Source organism: Muntiacus reevesi, chromosome 2 (genome assembly GCF_963930625.1).
Source record: "Muntiacus reevesi chromosome 2, mMunRee1.1, whole genome shotgun sequence".
NCBI classification, from domain to species: domain Eukaryota; kingdom Metazoa; phylum Chordata; class Mammalia; order Artiodactyla; family Cervidae; genus Muntiacus; species Muntiacus reevesi.
Genome location: NC_089250.1, coordinates 68,184,931 through 68,199,261, shown reverse-complemented (window position 1 = coordinate 68,199,261; position 14,331 = coordinate 68,184,931). Strand labels below are relative to the sequence as shown.

The 14,331-nt window shown below is 49.2% G+C and overlaps 1 protein-coding gene and 1 non-coding gene across 8 annotated transcripts in view; both read left to right on the top strand.

The window, feature by feature from the left end:
• Positions 1 to 14,331, top strand: part of CHD6 (chromodomain helicase DNA binding protein 6) — a 192,036-nt gene that overhangs the window by 167,754 nt on the left and 9,951 nt on the right. For all 7 annotated transcript variants that reach the window (XM_065922021.1, XM_065922024.1, XM_065922022.1 and 4 more), the window contains 7 exons: positions 1,983 to 2,043; positions 2,738 to 2,954; positions 4,637 to 4,845; positions 5,892 to 7,475; positions 11,087 to 11,238; positions 11,716 to 11,922; positions 13,047 to 13,499. In XM_065922021.1, the coding sequence (XP_065778093.1) occupies positions 1,983 to 2,043; positions 2,738 to 2,954; positions 4,637 to 4,845; positions 5,892 to 7,475; positions 11,087 to 11,238; positions 11,716 to 11,922; positions 13,047 to 13,499 (2,883 nt within the window). The remainder of the gene's footprint in view (positions 1 to 1,982; positions 2,044 to 2,737; positions 2,955 to 4,636; positions 4,846 to 5,891; positions 7,476 to 11,086; positions 11,239 to 11,715; positions 11,923 to 13,046; positions 13,500 to 14,331) is intronic.
• Positions 7,915 to 7,986, top strand: TRNAC-GCA (transfer RNA cysteine (anticodon GCA)). The gene has a single exon. It is a non-coding gene; the product is annotated as a tRNA-Cys (tRNA).

The window sequence follows — 14,331 nt, the reverse complement described above, 5'->3', positions numbered from 1 at the left end:
AGTGGCAGGAAAGGATGTAAGGCATGGCTGGTTGGGTTTTGCTTATAACTCCCTAAACAGTGGTAAAGGCTGTGATGGTACATTTAAGTGACACTTGAGAATGGTGCAGTCGAGGAGCCTGAGGCTTCCTCCCTTCACTGATGTCGTATGGCCAAAGGAGAGAGATTAAGCTAGTGTTCTCCAGCCCTAAGTATGTTTCACTCTCTGAGTCACATTTTCAGCCGGGACTCTTTTTTTGGACAGCTCAGTGGTTGTAGTGTAGGCCCTTCGCAGACTCCTGTGCTCAAAATCCAGCTCTGCCCTTTGGTATCCATGTGACCTTGGCAACTTACAGAACTTCCTAGAACTTGTTTTCTGCATCTGTAAAATGAGGATACTAATACTTTCTTTCTACCTGGGGAGGCAGTTCTGATGACTAAAGGAGAGAAGCCATGTAAAGGGTTTTGCACAGTGACACGTAGTTCTCGGTAACGTCAGCAGTTATCACTATACCAGCAAGAAAATGAACCCCTGCTCCTCTGCCTTCTCAAGGTTTTATCTTTCAGGTCCTTCCACGGTATTAAGGGCCCAGGAGAGAGGTTTGGATTTTAAATATCGTCAGTCGTCAGTATCTGTCCATCCCTTCTGACCCGAGGTTACGACTCTCCTGGGCTTTGGGTCCCAGTTTTCTGTAAAGGACCAGACAGTAAATATCTTAGGCCTGGGGGCCAGAAGAGTCTCCCATCACATCTCCTCCTTTGCCTCTTTCTTCTCCTCCTCCTCCCCTCTCCCTTCCTCCTCCTCCAATGTAAATCCCATTCTTAACTCGAGGGCCACACAAAAACCATCGACAGGCTGTGGATTGCTAAACCTTCTTCTGATCTGGCCCTGTGCTCGCTCATGGCGGCAGTCATGAATCCTGGGCTGATTCTCACCTATCGGTCAGGTCTTAAGATGCTCGTCGGAAGCACTGTATGTTAGGTGGGAAAAAATGGGTGAATTACGTGAAGGAGATTAAGCGGCATCAACTTCCATTTATAAAATAATGTCACGGGGGTGTGAATAGGGGGAACCTACCACATGGGGAACGTAGTCAGGAATATTGGAATAACTTTGTGTGGTGACAGATACACCCATGGTGGGGATCATTTCATAACATACAGAGATATCAAATCACTATGTTGTACACCTGAAACTAATATAATACTATTATGTTAAGTCCACTTTACTTCATTAAAAAAATAAATAAATAAATTTTTGTGTTAAAAACGGAGTCTAGTTGAAGACTAGCACTAGCTCTTTGCCCTTCCCCAAACTCCCACATGCCTTGTGTGTGAGGAGCCTTTGAAGTTCTTTTCCTGAGACCAGGCAAGCCTTTGGAGAGGAATCCATTAGAGCCAGCTTGACATATACTCTGACTTGGATAAGCTCCGTGCCTGTGATATCACTTCAGCTTCTGAGCTTCAGATTGCTATTTTAATTTTAAATTCCTGGAGTTTTGCACCATCAGGTCTCCCGTCTGGAGCAGTCGTGTTTTAGGAAAATAGTGTCGATTGCTGTAAAGTACATGCAGCATAATGAACATGAACGTGACACTTTCCCACAGCAAAAATCCAGCGACGCAGGCACATGTTTTATGAAATGACAGTATTAGATTGCAAGCGACGACTATAAAGCAAATATTTAAGTTCACAATTAAAATAGTGCATGTAAAATGTAGTTGCCAGGGAGAGCATGCCAGTTCATCATTCTTCAAGCTCATTCTCTCTACAGGCAGAATCATTCCACAGAATTCCAGGGGGAAAACAATGCTTATTTTAAATAAACTGCTTTCTGGCTCTTTGAAGACTGTGCATAAGTTAAGCTTTATTCATCAGGGACCGTCTTGATCTTTGAGGTGTTCCTGGGCAGGAGATGTTGCCTGTGCATCTTTACTCCTTCTGTATGGGGACTGGGTGTCTGAGCTGCAGTTTTGCTGATGACTCAACTTCATTTTTCCCTAGGAGAGTTCCAGTGACGGAGGTGATGGCCTTTTTGCTGAAAAGAAGGATGACACCCGGGCAGGTGAGACTGTGTCCTTCTGAAGGTAAAGAGAAATAAGATCTCCATTTGTAGTTATCCTGGAGTTCATGCGTAATTTTTTTTTAAATGCTGTTTTTTTAAGGAGGTTGTTTTTAAAAGCCACTAAAGTTGACCTTCACCAAACTCTGCTGGAGTCGCATATGGAGCTTTAATGTGACTCCGGCCAGCTTCCTCTGCCTGGCAGTGAAATGAAAGTCAGGATGGATTCTGAGGATGAAAAGAAATCATGATTTCATTGATTTTCTTTTTTTTCTCTTTTGAGAAAAGTTAGAAGTATTTGGTTTGTCCTTTTGATTATTTTTCTGAATCCAGACTTAATGCAGGCTTTGGTCCTTAGAAAGTCCAGCCACACAAAAACCCATAGTTCTAAATAGAGAAGGCTTCCCATACCTTAGAGCAAGACCCTTGAGTCCATTCTGCCCCCACAAACAGGCACACTTGTATCTGAGAGAGAACAGAGCCCACCACACCCAAAGCTGTTTCTGAAGTACCATTGTAGCCTTTCCAGCTGTGCCTTGCTCCCAAGCTGTTAGATATCAGCTGCTTCCATTAAGTTACAGAGTCCACTTTAGTTTTCTTTAAACTAAGGGAAACAGCAGCCACCACCAAAAAACCCAGTCTCCGTAGTCTTCTTAATGCTGTCTATAAATACTAATATCCTCACTGATGTTTGAAGCCCAGGATGGCTCCGACCCAGACAAATCGCCCTGGCCAGTTTCATCTGCACTCACTGCTCGTCTCCGACGCTTGGTCACCATTTACCAACGCTGTAACCGCAAGGAGCTCTGCCGACCTGAAGTCCTGGGACTAGGAAACCAGGGCTACTGGGTCCAGGAAGAGATGTTCCGGAGGTCCTCAGAGATGGAGCTCATCAACAAGGAAGCCCAAAAGAGGTAAAAGAGGGCATGCTGAGCTGCCCCCTGGGTCAAGGTGACCAGGGAAACACTGATAGCTGGAGGGCAGGTGTGTCTGATGTTCCCGTGTGGAGTCAAGCTGTCTCTAGAGGCCGTTAAATCCAACCTCAATGGTGGTGTCCTGCTGGCCCAGGAGTCCAATGAGATCTAGGACACCCTCTCTTCACAGTTCCCAGACTTGCATGAACAGGACCCCAGTCTCTGGGGATGTGATTTAAACATATGCATCAGGTCATATTCTTTTAGGAGCAAAATGAATAGCACGCATTGAAGTGGCCTTGTAGCCAACAGTCCTTATCAAGCCTTTGAGAGCAATGACTACCATGAAATGCCAGCCCTGAAGGAAGGAAGGAGGTACTTGCCCATCTAAGAATTAAGCTCAAAATGGCAGCCGAAGGTCAGCACAGACTGGGGATGAGGCCACGAGAACCGGTCAGTGAAGCTTACATTCTTTGAGTCAGTTCAGTCCAGTTGCTCAGTTGTGTCTGACTCTTTGCAGCCCCATGGACTGCAGCACACCAGGCTTCCCTGTCCATCACCTACCCCCGGAGCTTGCTCAGACTTATGTCCATCGAGTCCGTGATGCCATCCAACCGTCTCATCCTCTGTTGTCCCTTTCTTCTCCTGCCTTCAATCTTTCCCAACATCAGGGTCTTTTCTAACTAAATTGGCTCTTCGCATCATGTGAACAACATAATGGAGTTTCAGCTTCAGCATAAGTCCTTCCAATGAATATTCAGGACTGATTTCCTTTAGGATTGAGTTTCTATATATCCATCCTTTTACTGTAATGTCCAGTGAATTGAAATACCGCATAGTGAGTTCAGTTACTTCTCTATATTCATGGCTTTATGAAATTTGGTAATTCAAGGAGAAAAGTTCTCTCACTTGGCTCCAAACAGAGAACCAGAGCCCCCTCCCCCCTTATTCTCACTCCCCACTGACCCCTCACCCCACTCCTAGCTGAGACCCTCCGGAGGTAGCAAGTACCATGTACGAGAGCTCCTGGTAAAGACTGTTGTGGGAAATAATAACCCATTTCCCTTAAGTCATTATTTTAGTCCTGCAGGGTATAAAATCTAGAGAGCCTTTGTGTCATAGGAAAGATCACCCATCTACTTACGTTAAGACCAGGAAGAAAGCCTGTGTGAGATGAAAGTCAGGGAGTTGTGTGACCAGGGGAGACCCCCGCCTCTCTCCACACCAGCTTCTCCATCTGTAAAATGAAGGAAGTGAATTTAATGGTCCAAAAGATCCCTCCAGGATTCTATGATTCTAATAGAATCCTTGTATAATCCTCCAGGATTCTATGATTCTCTGTTGTCATGGGCAGAATATTTAAGGCTACAGAGTATTTTTTTTTTTTAATCTTTATCTCCCACAAGAGGAAATGAACTGGGTAATTTCTGAAACTGGTAAGTCAAAAGATAACAAGCATGCACACATGATTTGCAGGTGGCGGTAGGCTGATGGGCTGTTATTGTTATAAGTGACTCCTCCCAACTTAAATAAAAATAAACAATAAAATAGATACGCTCTGCCTGCTCTGTGAACCTCACAGACTCTCCAACTAGGCACTCAGCAAGTAGTTGTTTTAAGCTTTTTTCAACAAAAAGCCACAAAGGAAAACCGCTCCCTCTCCTTTCTGATTCTGTCTCTAGGTGGACGAGGAGGGAGCAAGCCGACTTCTACAGAACAGTGTCTTCCTTTGGTGTCGTTTACGATCAAGAGAAGAAAACTTTTGACTGGACGCAGTTTCGCGTCATTTCCCGTCTGGACAAGAAGTCGGACGAGAGCCTGGAGCACTATTTCTATAGCTTCGTGTCCATGTGCCGCAGCGTCTGTCGTCTGCCGGCCTGGAAGGATGGTGGTGAGGATGCTCTGTTACTCTCTCCCCAGGGGGAGGGAGAGGGTAAAAGCTTATTTTCAAAGTACAGAGTTGCTTTAGTTTTAGCTATAGACAGGCTGCATAGAGAATTCACATAAAAACAAGTGGGTTTTCCCAAACCCACACACTTCCAATTGAGCCCACCCTCATAAAATAAAATCTCTCTCCCAAAATGATGTAACTCCACCAAAAATTGAAATTCAGATTAAAATGCCACAGAACTGTTTTCTTTTTTCAGCCTCATAGAGATTTATCCTGCTGTGAGCTCTGCCCTTCACTTAGACTAAATCTTAAATGTTTTCTCGTGTGTTGACTTGTAGCCACGGAAAATATGGGCCTGTCATTTAAACTTCCTGTGCTCCAGTAGAGGCCCCCTCTGAGAAATTTCTTCCTAGTGGGAATTTGCGCCAGCTTTCCCCCTGGCCTCTCTTCAGTCTCGTTGTAATGGATTCACTCACTCTGGACCATAGTACTACATTCTAGGAAATGCGGAAACAAGCGTCGCGCCTGCTCAGTGTGGGTGGGTTCTGGGCTGTCAGACGGCAGCATGTTCCAACCCCCACCTTCTGCCCCCCTGGTGGCACAGTTGGGCAGTTTTCAGTAAAACCAGGGAGCTGCTTAGACTGTATCTCAGAGTCATGTGACAAGACCTAGACTGACATTCTGGTTCAGACACCTTGAGCAATTCAGCTTGTCCGAGCCTCTTTCCTCATCCTCACACAGATGCTGGTGTAGCTAAAGGTTTTGTGAGATCTAAACAGCATCCATAAAGTATCTAGTAAGAAGGCCCTTAGTACAGGCTTACTGATCAGGAAGTAATAGTTCCAGAACTGGAGTGTTCATGCTCTCCTTTTACCCTCAGCGGGTCTGTCCAAGTTTCATAAAATCTTTCCCTCCTGTTTTAGCTTTTCATCTTTGAGGGGCCACTAAGGCCCTGCCTTGCTCAGGGCCAGGTGGTCAAGCTGTGAGATCAAGGATGCAGGGGCTCAGGTGGGCTTAAGTGACGGGCTCTGTGTTCTCCCTCGCAGGCCCCCTGGATCCCAGCATCTACGTGGAGCCCATCACGGAAGAGCGGGCCGCGAGAACGCTGTACCGCATCGAGCTGCTGCGGAAGGTCCGGGAGCAGGTGCTCACGTGTCCTCAGCTGCACGAGCGCCTGCAGCTCTGCAGGCCCAGCCTGTACCTGCCCGTCTGGTGGGAGTGCGGGAAGCATGACCGCGACCTGCTGATCGGCGCCGCCAAGCACGGCCTGAGCCGCACCGACTACTACGTCATGACCGACCCCCAGCTGTCCTTCCTGGACGCCTACAGGAACTACGCCCAGCACAAAAGACCCGACCCCCAGGCCCCAGACAGTCTCTGTTGCCTCTACCAGACCAACTCCAAACTGTACGAGTCTCTGGCCTATACGCACATGAGCCGGACTTCCGCATCCCTTGAAAACGAACCCGAGAACCTCGTGAAAATCGAAGGTAGAGATGATCACCTTGGTCCGCCCAGGGGCAGCTTATCTGACATGACCTGTGAAAGCTTCATCTCTAAAACTCAGGATGTCCTTTCCCTCACCCATGACGAGAGTCTGCTGCCTGGGTCCTTGGAGAGCATGATGTATGGGAAGAAGGCGCTAAGCCAGGAGACAGGCCCTTTTCAGGGCAGCCCAGGTGCCAGTACTGAGTCCAGGCAAGACACCGCAGCCATTTCCGCAGGCAGAGATGGGGACTGCCAGCCCCGGGGCCATGAGGCAAAAATAGCCTCAGATTCCTCTTTTATGGAAACTTTAGAAGCAGGAGTAGCTCAGATGAACATTAAAAACGAGAAACACTTGTTGATGTCTCTTTCAAAGGAAGGGGAACTCGGCTGCAGCGAGGCTGGGCCGAGACCTGAAAGCATTGGGCAGCTGGGCTCCAACTGCTTCGCCTCCCCTTCTTTGGACCCAGGGAACGAGAGCGGGTTCGTCGACATGTGCAACCTGAGTGTCTGCGACTCCAGAAGAAACATGTCATCTGACCAGCAGCTAATCGACTTACTAGAAAGCAAAAGCTTAGAAAGCAAATTGGTTTTGGGTCCGAACCACAGCGACGAGGAGGACGACGAGGACGAAAACGAGGAGGAAAGCCTTGAGCTGGCCGCAGGCAGGCGGGAAAGGCTGGCAGCGTCGCCTCTCAGCGAGCCCACCACCCGCATGGCCGGGGAGCAGAGCCTGGCCGGCTTCCTCAAAGAGGAAGCCAAGAAACGGAGCACGGAGGCCAGAAGCCAGCCTCTTGGACCTCAGGGTCCTTTCCTTCCCGCAGCCTGTGAGTGTCACTGCAAACACGTGGAGAGGTGGGCGCGTGGCCTCGAGAAGGATGAGTTTGAAGTGGAGAAACCCCAGGCTTACCCCCCAGACCCCTTCATAAGTAAAGCCAATAATGTCACAATGAGGGGTGAGCCCACTGCTGTCCCACCCGAGCTGTTCCAAGTGAAGCAGGAACTTTTGAAGGAACCCTGGAAAGAGAGCATAGAAGGGAACCAAGATCTCCCTCTGTATCCTGAAGGGAGTGAGCTCAAGCCGGAAGACATGGATTATGAGAGTAAAGAGGAGTTCGATAAAGACAGGAACTGCCAGAGTCAAGGTACCATGTGTGGGACCTTGTGTCTTGGATGAACAAGTTCTCCCAGGCTGGGGAGGGCGAGTGCGTGGGGGCTGGTGAGAGTTCTACCGCTTCTGAAACTGATCTTTTACACCCACCGTATGTTTAGACGCGAAGGCTACAGGGCTTATTCTGAAAATGAGGCAGAGTAGCTTACATCTGATCATTCCAGAAAGCTAAGGATGACTGTAGCACCTTGGCTGCATCAGCTGCGTGGTCTAGGCAGGGGCTGTGTGCCGGTATACGTGAGATGCCGTATAGGACGTCGAGGGGAAAGAATTTGTTCTTCCACCAGGTAGGGTGCTGAAGCTGGGTGAAGTAGAACAGCCAGGGAACGCCAGGAACCTACAGTTTAACAGAAATGCGGGTCATTTTTCAGGAACTCCACAAAAATAACTGTGATCTTTAGTAAGGTTGGTCTTCCCAGGTAGCTCAGCTGGTAAAGAATCTGCCTGCAATGCAGGAGACCCAGGTTCGATTCCTGGGTCGGGAAGATCCCCTGGAGAAGGGTTAGGCTACCCACTCCAGTATTCTTGGGCTTCCCTGGTGGCTCAGCTCAGTAAAGAATCCACCTGCAATGCAGGAGACCTAGGTTCAATCCCTGAGTTGGGAAGATCCCCTGGAGAAGGGAAAGGCTACCCACTCCAGTATTCCGGCCTGGAGAATTCCGTGAACTGTATAGTCCATGGGATTGCAGAGTCTGACACTACTGAGCAATTTTCACTTAACTTAATTGTCAAAACCCTGTGTTGTAATGTCAGTGCATTGTATTGAGATTCCTTTGAGTAACTCAACAGAAATAAGAATAACCAAATTAGGGAACTTCCTTGGTGGTTCAGTGGCCAACACTCCATACTCTAGATGCATGGGGCTCTGGTTCAATCCCTGGTGAGGGAACTAGATCCCACATGCTGCAACTAAAGATCTCGAGTATCACAGCTAAGACCCAATGCAGTCAAATAAATAAATAGTTTTTTAAGTAAAAAAAAAAAATAATAACCAAATTCCATGGAACTCAACAAAAAGGCAAAGAGGTTTGATCTTTTGATATAGGGAAATCTTAGGTAAGGAAAGGATTTGAAAATGTTAAGAACCTAGGTGACCTGAGATTTGCATATGCTTTACGCAGATATGAATATAGTGATTAGAGATCCTGATCAACAACAAACGGTTTTTAACTTTTTCACAGTTGTTTTTATGTCTTCAAAACCAAGAGGGCATATTAGGGTGAACAAAAAGATAGTTCTTATTTATCCTTGTCAGAAAAAAAAACAAAAGAGTACCCTGTTGGTGGCTGGCCTGGTGCCAGGGCCCATGTGTTTTATTACACAGGGATTCAGGCGGGCCGGCCCCTCCCACATGGAACATTGACTTCTTCCAAAGCTGAGGTTCCGCAGGCCACACAGCCAGAGGCGAGCAGTGGGCGAGCAAAGCTTCATCTGTATTTTACAAGCGTCCCCACCCCCACCCCCATCGCTTGCATTAACATCCTCCACCCATCCCAACCGCCAGGTCACTAGAGAAATTGTCCTCCACGAAACTGGTCCCTGGCGCCAAAAATGTTGAGTACCGCTGCTCTAAAGTGGGAAAGAGAGAGCAGACCCTGCTCTGCTCCCCGGGCTTTCTGACTTCCTTTTTATTTCTGAGCTCCCACCTGTGGCTTCTGCCTTGTGATTGCTGACCCTCTTGGGAAGGGTTCTGAACCCAAGTTAAAGAGTGTCCACTAGCCAGGCTGAGGCCAGAGATGCTGGACCACAAGAAGCAGCATCACCCCTATGGCCTCAGCTGCCCCAAGAGGAGCCAGCCCTGACCTGCCCACCCTCCTCGCCCCAGGCCACAAAGGGTCCCTGCCACACGCGGGGGGCTGTATGTACACCTTGCTCTTTGAACTCTGTCATGGGGGAAATCACCAACTACTCAGTCCTGGGAACACAGGCAGTCCAGCAGCGATGGGTTAGAGGAGGTGCTCGGTCCTCTGCTGGCCGTGGGGCCGGGCTGTGCTGGGCTAGGAGGCAGCAGTGAACTTGATAAGCTCTGGTGAGCATCCCGCACGCTCAGCGGTGGGGAGTCCCTTGCACCAGTGCTTTAAAGGAGCGTTGACAGACCCCAGAAGGGTTCCTCCATACCCAGGGTGTAGGCTCGGTGGGGGCCAAGAGGGCCCTCCCTGTCTCTCAGCCTTGGACTCTGCGCCCAAAAGAGCAGTCTCTGGCCTAGCTGGGGGACCAGCCTCTTCTTTCCTGACTCCTTCTCACGCGGCGTTGTGTTCTTTTCTCAAAATTTAAAATCACCTTCTCTGCTTAAAACGTGGCAGGGATGCGCCCCCATTGGAACTAGAATAATTTGGATTTTCTGTCCCAGCCCATAAAGCTCAGCATGATGGTGATGGTCCTGCCCCCACCTCCACCACCACCCCTCTATCTTTGTGTATACTTGGCCCCCCACCTTGTTCCTCAGCAGGTCGTGGGCACCCTTCCCCCGCCGCTGCCTCTTCCTGGGTGGTCTCTCGTCTGAGAGGCCCCCTCTCCCAGCCTTCCTTTCTGCCAGCAGATTTTTTCCTCCTTCTTCCCTGTCAAGCCACCTTGTTTCTTTCCCTTTATGGTCCTCACCATGGTTTATAATTGAAACTGCTCGTTTATTGTTAGTGTTTTTTCCTGCTGCCTGCCCCTCGTGGAGCTGTTAAGAGCCTAGAAGGCCAGAGCCGCCACAGTCCTGTTTATCCTCGAATCCCCTGGCCTGGCGAGGTGCTGCTCCTGGGGAGGGGTCCCTGCGGCCCCCTGGGGGACTTGGTGCACAGTCAGCAGTGAGACCTCCACACTGCGGAGGGTGGACGCCCTGTCGTCTCGCTGCGGAAGAGGCCCACAGCTTTTCCTACACTCAGTTCGTCTCCTGTCAGCACTGTGAAGCGGATGATGGCTGAAGATCCATTTCACGGCTGATAATAAACGTTCATCACTGAAGGCCGAAAGAATGAGTCACATTTCCATTTCTTTCTGTCAATGATGTTGAATGTCCTAGGTGTCCTTTGCATCATTTTTTAGCATAAATCAGGTCTGTTTACCTTCGTTGTAAGTTTCAGGACTTTTCCTCCTCCCTCATTAATCTCAGCCTCTTGCCATGTTCTATTTCCCACACCGTCCCTGCCACTGCATCAAAGCACAGTGTTCACTTCCCTCTCACCCGCACCAAGTGGGGAAGCCTTTGCGGTCATCCAGTGTTGTTTGGTTACCGAGGCAGACTCTTATCAGATGACCCGCTTGGATAGCCTTGGAGCAGGATGTGGCTTTATGGCTTAACTGATAGAGTGCTTCTGGAAATAGAAGACATGGTAATTAATCAGTTTAAAATAAATAAGCATACAGTAGGCCAGTGTTCTAAGAATAAGAGGGACTTCCCTGGCAGTCCAGTGGTTAAGACTCCACTCTTTCAATTCAGGGGGTGGGGGGCGTGGGTCGGATCCCTGGTTGGGAAACTCAGGTCCCCCATCCAGTGTGGCCAAAAAAAAAAAAAGCTCAGATGTCCTGATCTTTCAGATCACTCCAATCTTCCAACTACCTGTCTCATTTTTCTTTAAAAAAAAACACCTCTCTTCCCAGATTATCCAGGGAAGTACTCTGAGGAGGAGAGCAAGAGCTCGACCTCGGGCATCGCGGGAGACCTCGGGGACGACCTGCAAGAGGCGCGGGCTCCCACCATTGCTCAGCTGCTCCAGGAGAAAACGCTCTATTCATTCTCCGAGTGGCCAAAGGTACCTCCCGGAGCTTGCATGCCCCACTCAGAGCATCTTCAGCTTTTGAATCCTTTATATTAAACCTTTTAGAATCTTTCTGAGTCACCAATTCAGACAAATGTTTAATATCTTAAAAGATATTCGTTACATGACTTTAAAGGTATCAGGACCACAATTAGACCGTAAGACCAAAGTGTTCAGCACATCTTCGTTATTTACAGTACTGCAGCTTTTCATCTTCATTGTCCAGACTGCGCCATTTCTCCCATCCAAGTACTAACCAGGCCTGACCCTGCTTAGCTTCCGAGATCAGACGAGATCGGGCGCGTTCAGGGTGGTATGGCCGTAGACCAGACTGCGCCATTTCTTTTAAGACTCAAAAAGTGATTCTAATCAACTCCTCCTGGTTAGAAAAAAAGCCGCTTGATTTCAAAGGACTTTGTAAACTTGGATAACTTAGTACTTCCTCCTCAGAGCTTGTGTGCTTTCTTATAGGATCGCGTGATAATCAACCGCCTAGATAACATCTGTCACGTGGTGTTAAAGGGGAAGTGGCCCTCCAGCCAGCAGTATGAGCCCGCGGGCGCACTGCCCACCCCGTTGTTAACCGGCAGCGCTGGTCCCCGAAGCGGCGTCTCGGAGCCAGAGGCATCGGAGCACGGCTTCAGCAGTGGTGCAGCGTTGGTGGCCCAGATGCAGAAGGTGAGCCCCTGAGAATGCTGTGTCTGACCTTGAAACAAAGGAGGAGACACTTTGCACATCTTGATCGAGTGATTCATTCAAATCTTGGAGCGGGGAAGTGCGTGGTGAAAGTGGGTTTGCAGCTCAGTGGGAGTGGTGTGCTGGTTTGTGGGCGATGGGGGCAGGAAGGGGCATACCTCTGGGGTGGGGAGGCAGATGGGCACTTGAGGACAAGGTAAGTTCTCGACCAGCTTAGTGGCAGGAGTGGATCCAAAGAAATGGAGGGAGTTAACAGACATGGCTTGATGACAGAGGACTGTATGAGGAAAGGGAGGGGTGAATACATGAGGACTGGGAATGGTAGGTAGCAGCCAACAGAAATGAAGGAAGTCAGACACTTCCCTGGTGGTCCAGCGGTTAGGAATCTGCCTTGTAAAGCAGAGGATTCAGGTTTGATCTCTGGCCAAGGCATTAAGATCCCACATACTGCAGAGCAACTAAACCCAAGTTCCATGGCTGGCGAGCCCGTGTGCCACAAAAAAGATCCTGAGAGCCTCAGCTAAGACCCGACACAACCAAATACATAAATTTTTAAAATATTTTTTTTAAAAGAAATGGGGGATGTCAACAGTGGAATGAGTTTTATTTGAGGTTTGTAAATGCAAGTGAAAACTCAAGGACTCAAGTTTAAGGTAGGTAGTTATCACACTAGCTCTTAGCTGCACATTGATCTCCACTGTGACCTTGAGAAGCTCCAGGTTCTGGTTGGATTGGTCCAGGGTGCAGACTTGGTATTGGCTTTATTTTTTTTTTATTTTTTAACTGCCCAGTTGATTCTGATGTACAGCTGAGGTAGAGATTCCCTAAACTATGGCCTTGGCAATTGCAAGTGTAGTTTGTGGACTGGGAGCTTTCACAGCACCTGGGAACTTGTTAGAAATGCAGAAGCCCAGGCCCACTGAAGTGGAATCTGCATTTTAACAAGCTATCCAGGTGAGTAGATACTGAAGTTTGAGAAGGCTTGAGTTGAAAGAAGTTCCAAGAAGGTGATTACTAGTCCCAAGGAAATTGGGGCGGAGACAGAGCCGGCATTGAGCCACAGAGGTGGCATTCAGACCTCTTTTGCCACATCTGTGTGTTTGCAGGAGAGCTTCTTGGCTCCAGTTTTCACAAAGGATGAACAGAAGCACAGGCGTCCTTACGAGTTCGAGGTAGAGAGAGACCCGAAGACGCGGAACCTGGAGCAGTTCCCGGCCCCCCACGGGCACCCCCCCATCGTCCTCAACGGCTGGCATGGAGAGTCAGCCATAGACCTCTCCTGCCCGTCGGAGGGGTCCCCGGGGGCCACATCCCCTTTCCCAGTGGGCGCCAGCACCCCCAAGATCGGGGCTATCGGTTCACTGCAAGGAGCCCTTGGCATGGACTTGTCGGGCATCCTGCAAGCTGGCCTGATCCACCCAGTGACTGGACAGATTGTCAACGGGAGCCTCAGGAGAGACGACGCTGCCTCCAGGAGGCGGAGAGGAAGGCGGAAACATGTTGACGGAGGGGTGGACCTCATCTTCCTGAAGGAGCAAACCCTGCAGGCGGGCGTCTTGGTGGGTATATGAGGTGCACATTTGACCTCTGTACACTGAGCAGTAGACCCTTCTTCCTCAGACACAACAGCTTTTGATTTATGGATCTTTTTCCCTGTTTCAGCTGTCCTGCTTGTTCCCTCTTGTCATCAGTTGTCCTCAGTCTTTTCTAGAAATAGATATTAGTCCATCGAGGGCTCTTAACCTGCCTGCACCCTGAAGACAGAGTCAGGAGGTCTCCCCATTTCACAGAGAAACAGCCCAGCCTCCAGGGCCTCGGAGCCCCTGGGGATCAAACGAGTGAAGCAGGAGTAGGGCTGGGTCTGCAGCAGTGGGCTTTCCAGGAGCAGGGACTTGGGGGTCAGGACATCCTGAACTTCAGTCCTAGCCCGGCTGCTGTTTGACCTGCTGGGTAACCTTGGGCTCATCATCGAGCCCTGCTCTGCCCCTCTCTAAACTGGGGGCCGCAGCTTCTACCACTGAGGGTCACTGCGAGGTTTTGCTGAGGTCACATAGAAATCCTTGTCAGAAACAGAAAAGTGCCCAAGAGATCCCCTCTGACTCTGCTTACTGTGTCAGAGCCCACTGACTTCTCTCTTTGTGTTTTGATTTGTCCCATTTGTTGGACTTCCGGCTCTGAAGCAGGAACCGGCATTTCTTGCTTTCTTACTACTTTAAAAGGAATGATAGTGACGAGTGTTGAGTGCCTCTGGCAGGCACTGCGTTGAGGGTTTTACATGATTGCCCTGTATGATGTCCACAGCAACACTGTGAAGGTGTGGTTACTGTTCCCGTTTTGGAAATGAGCTGAGACTTAAAAGCATTGAATGATTTGCCTAAGATATACAGGTAG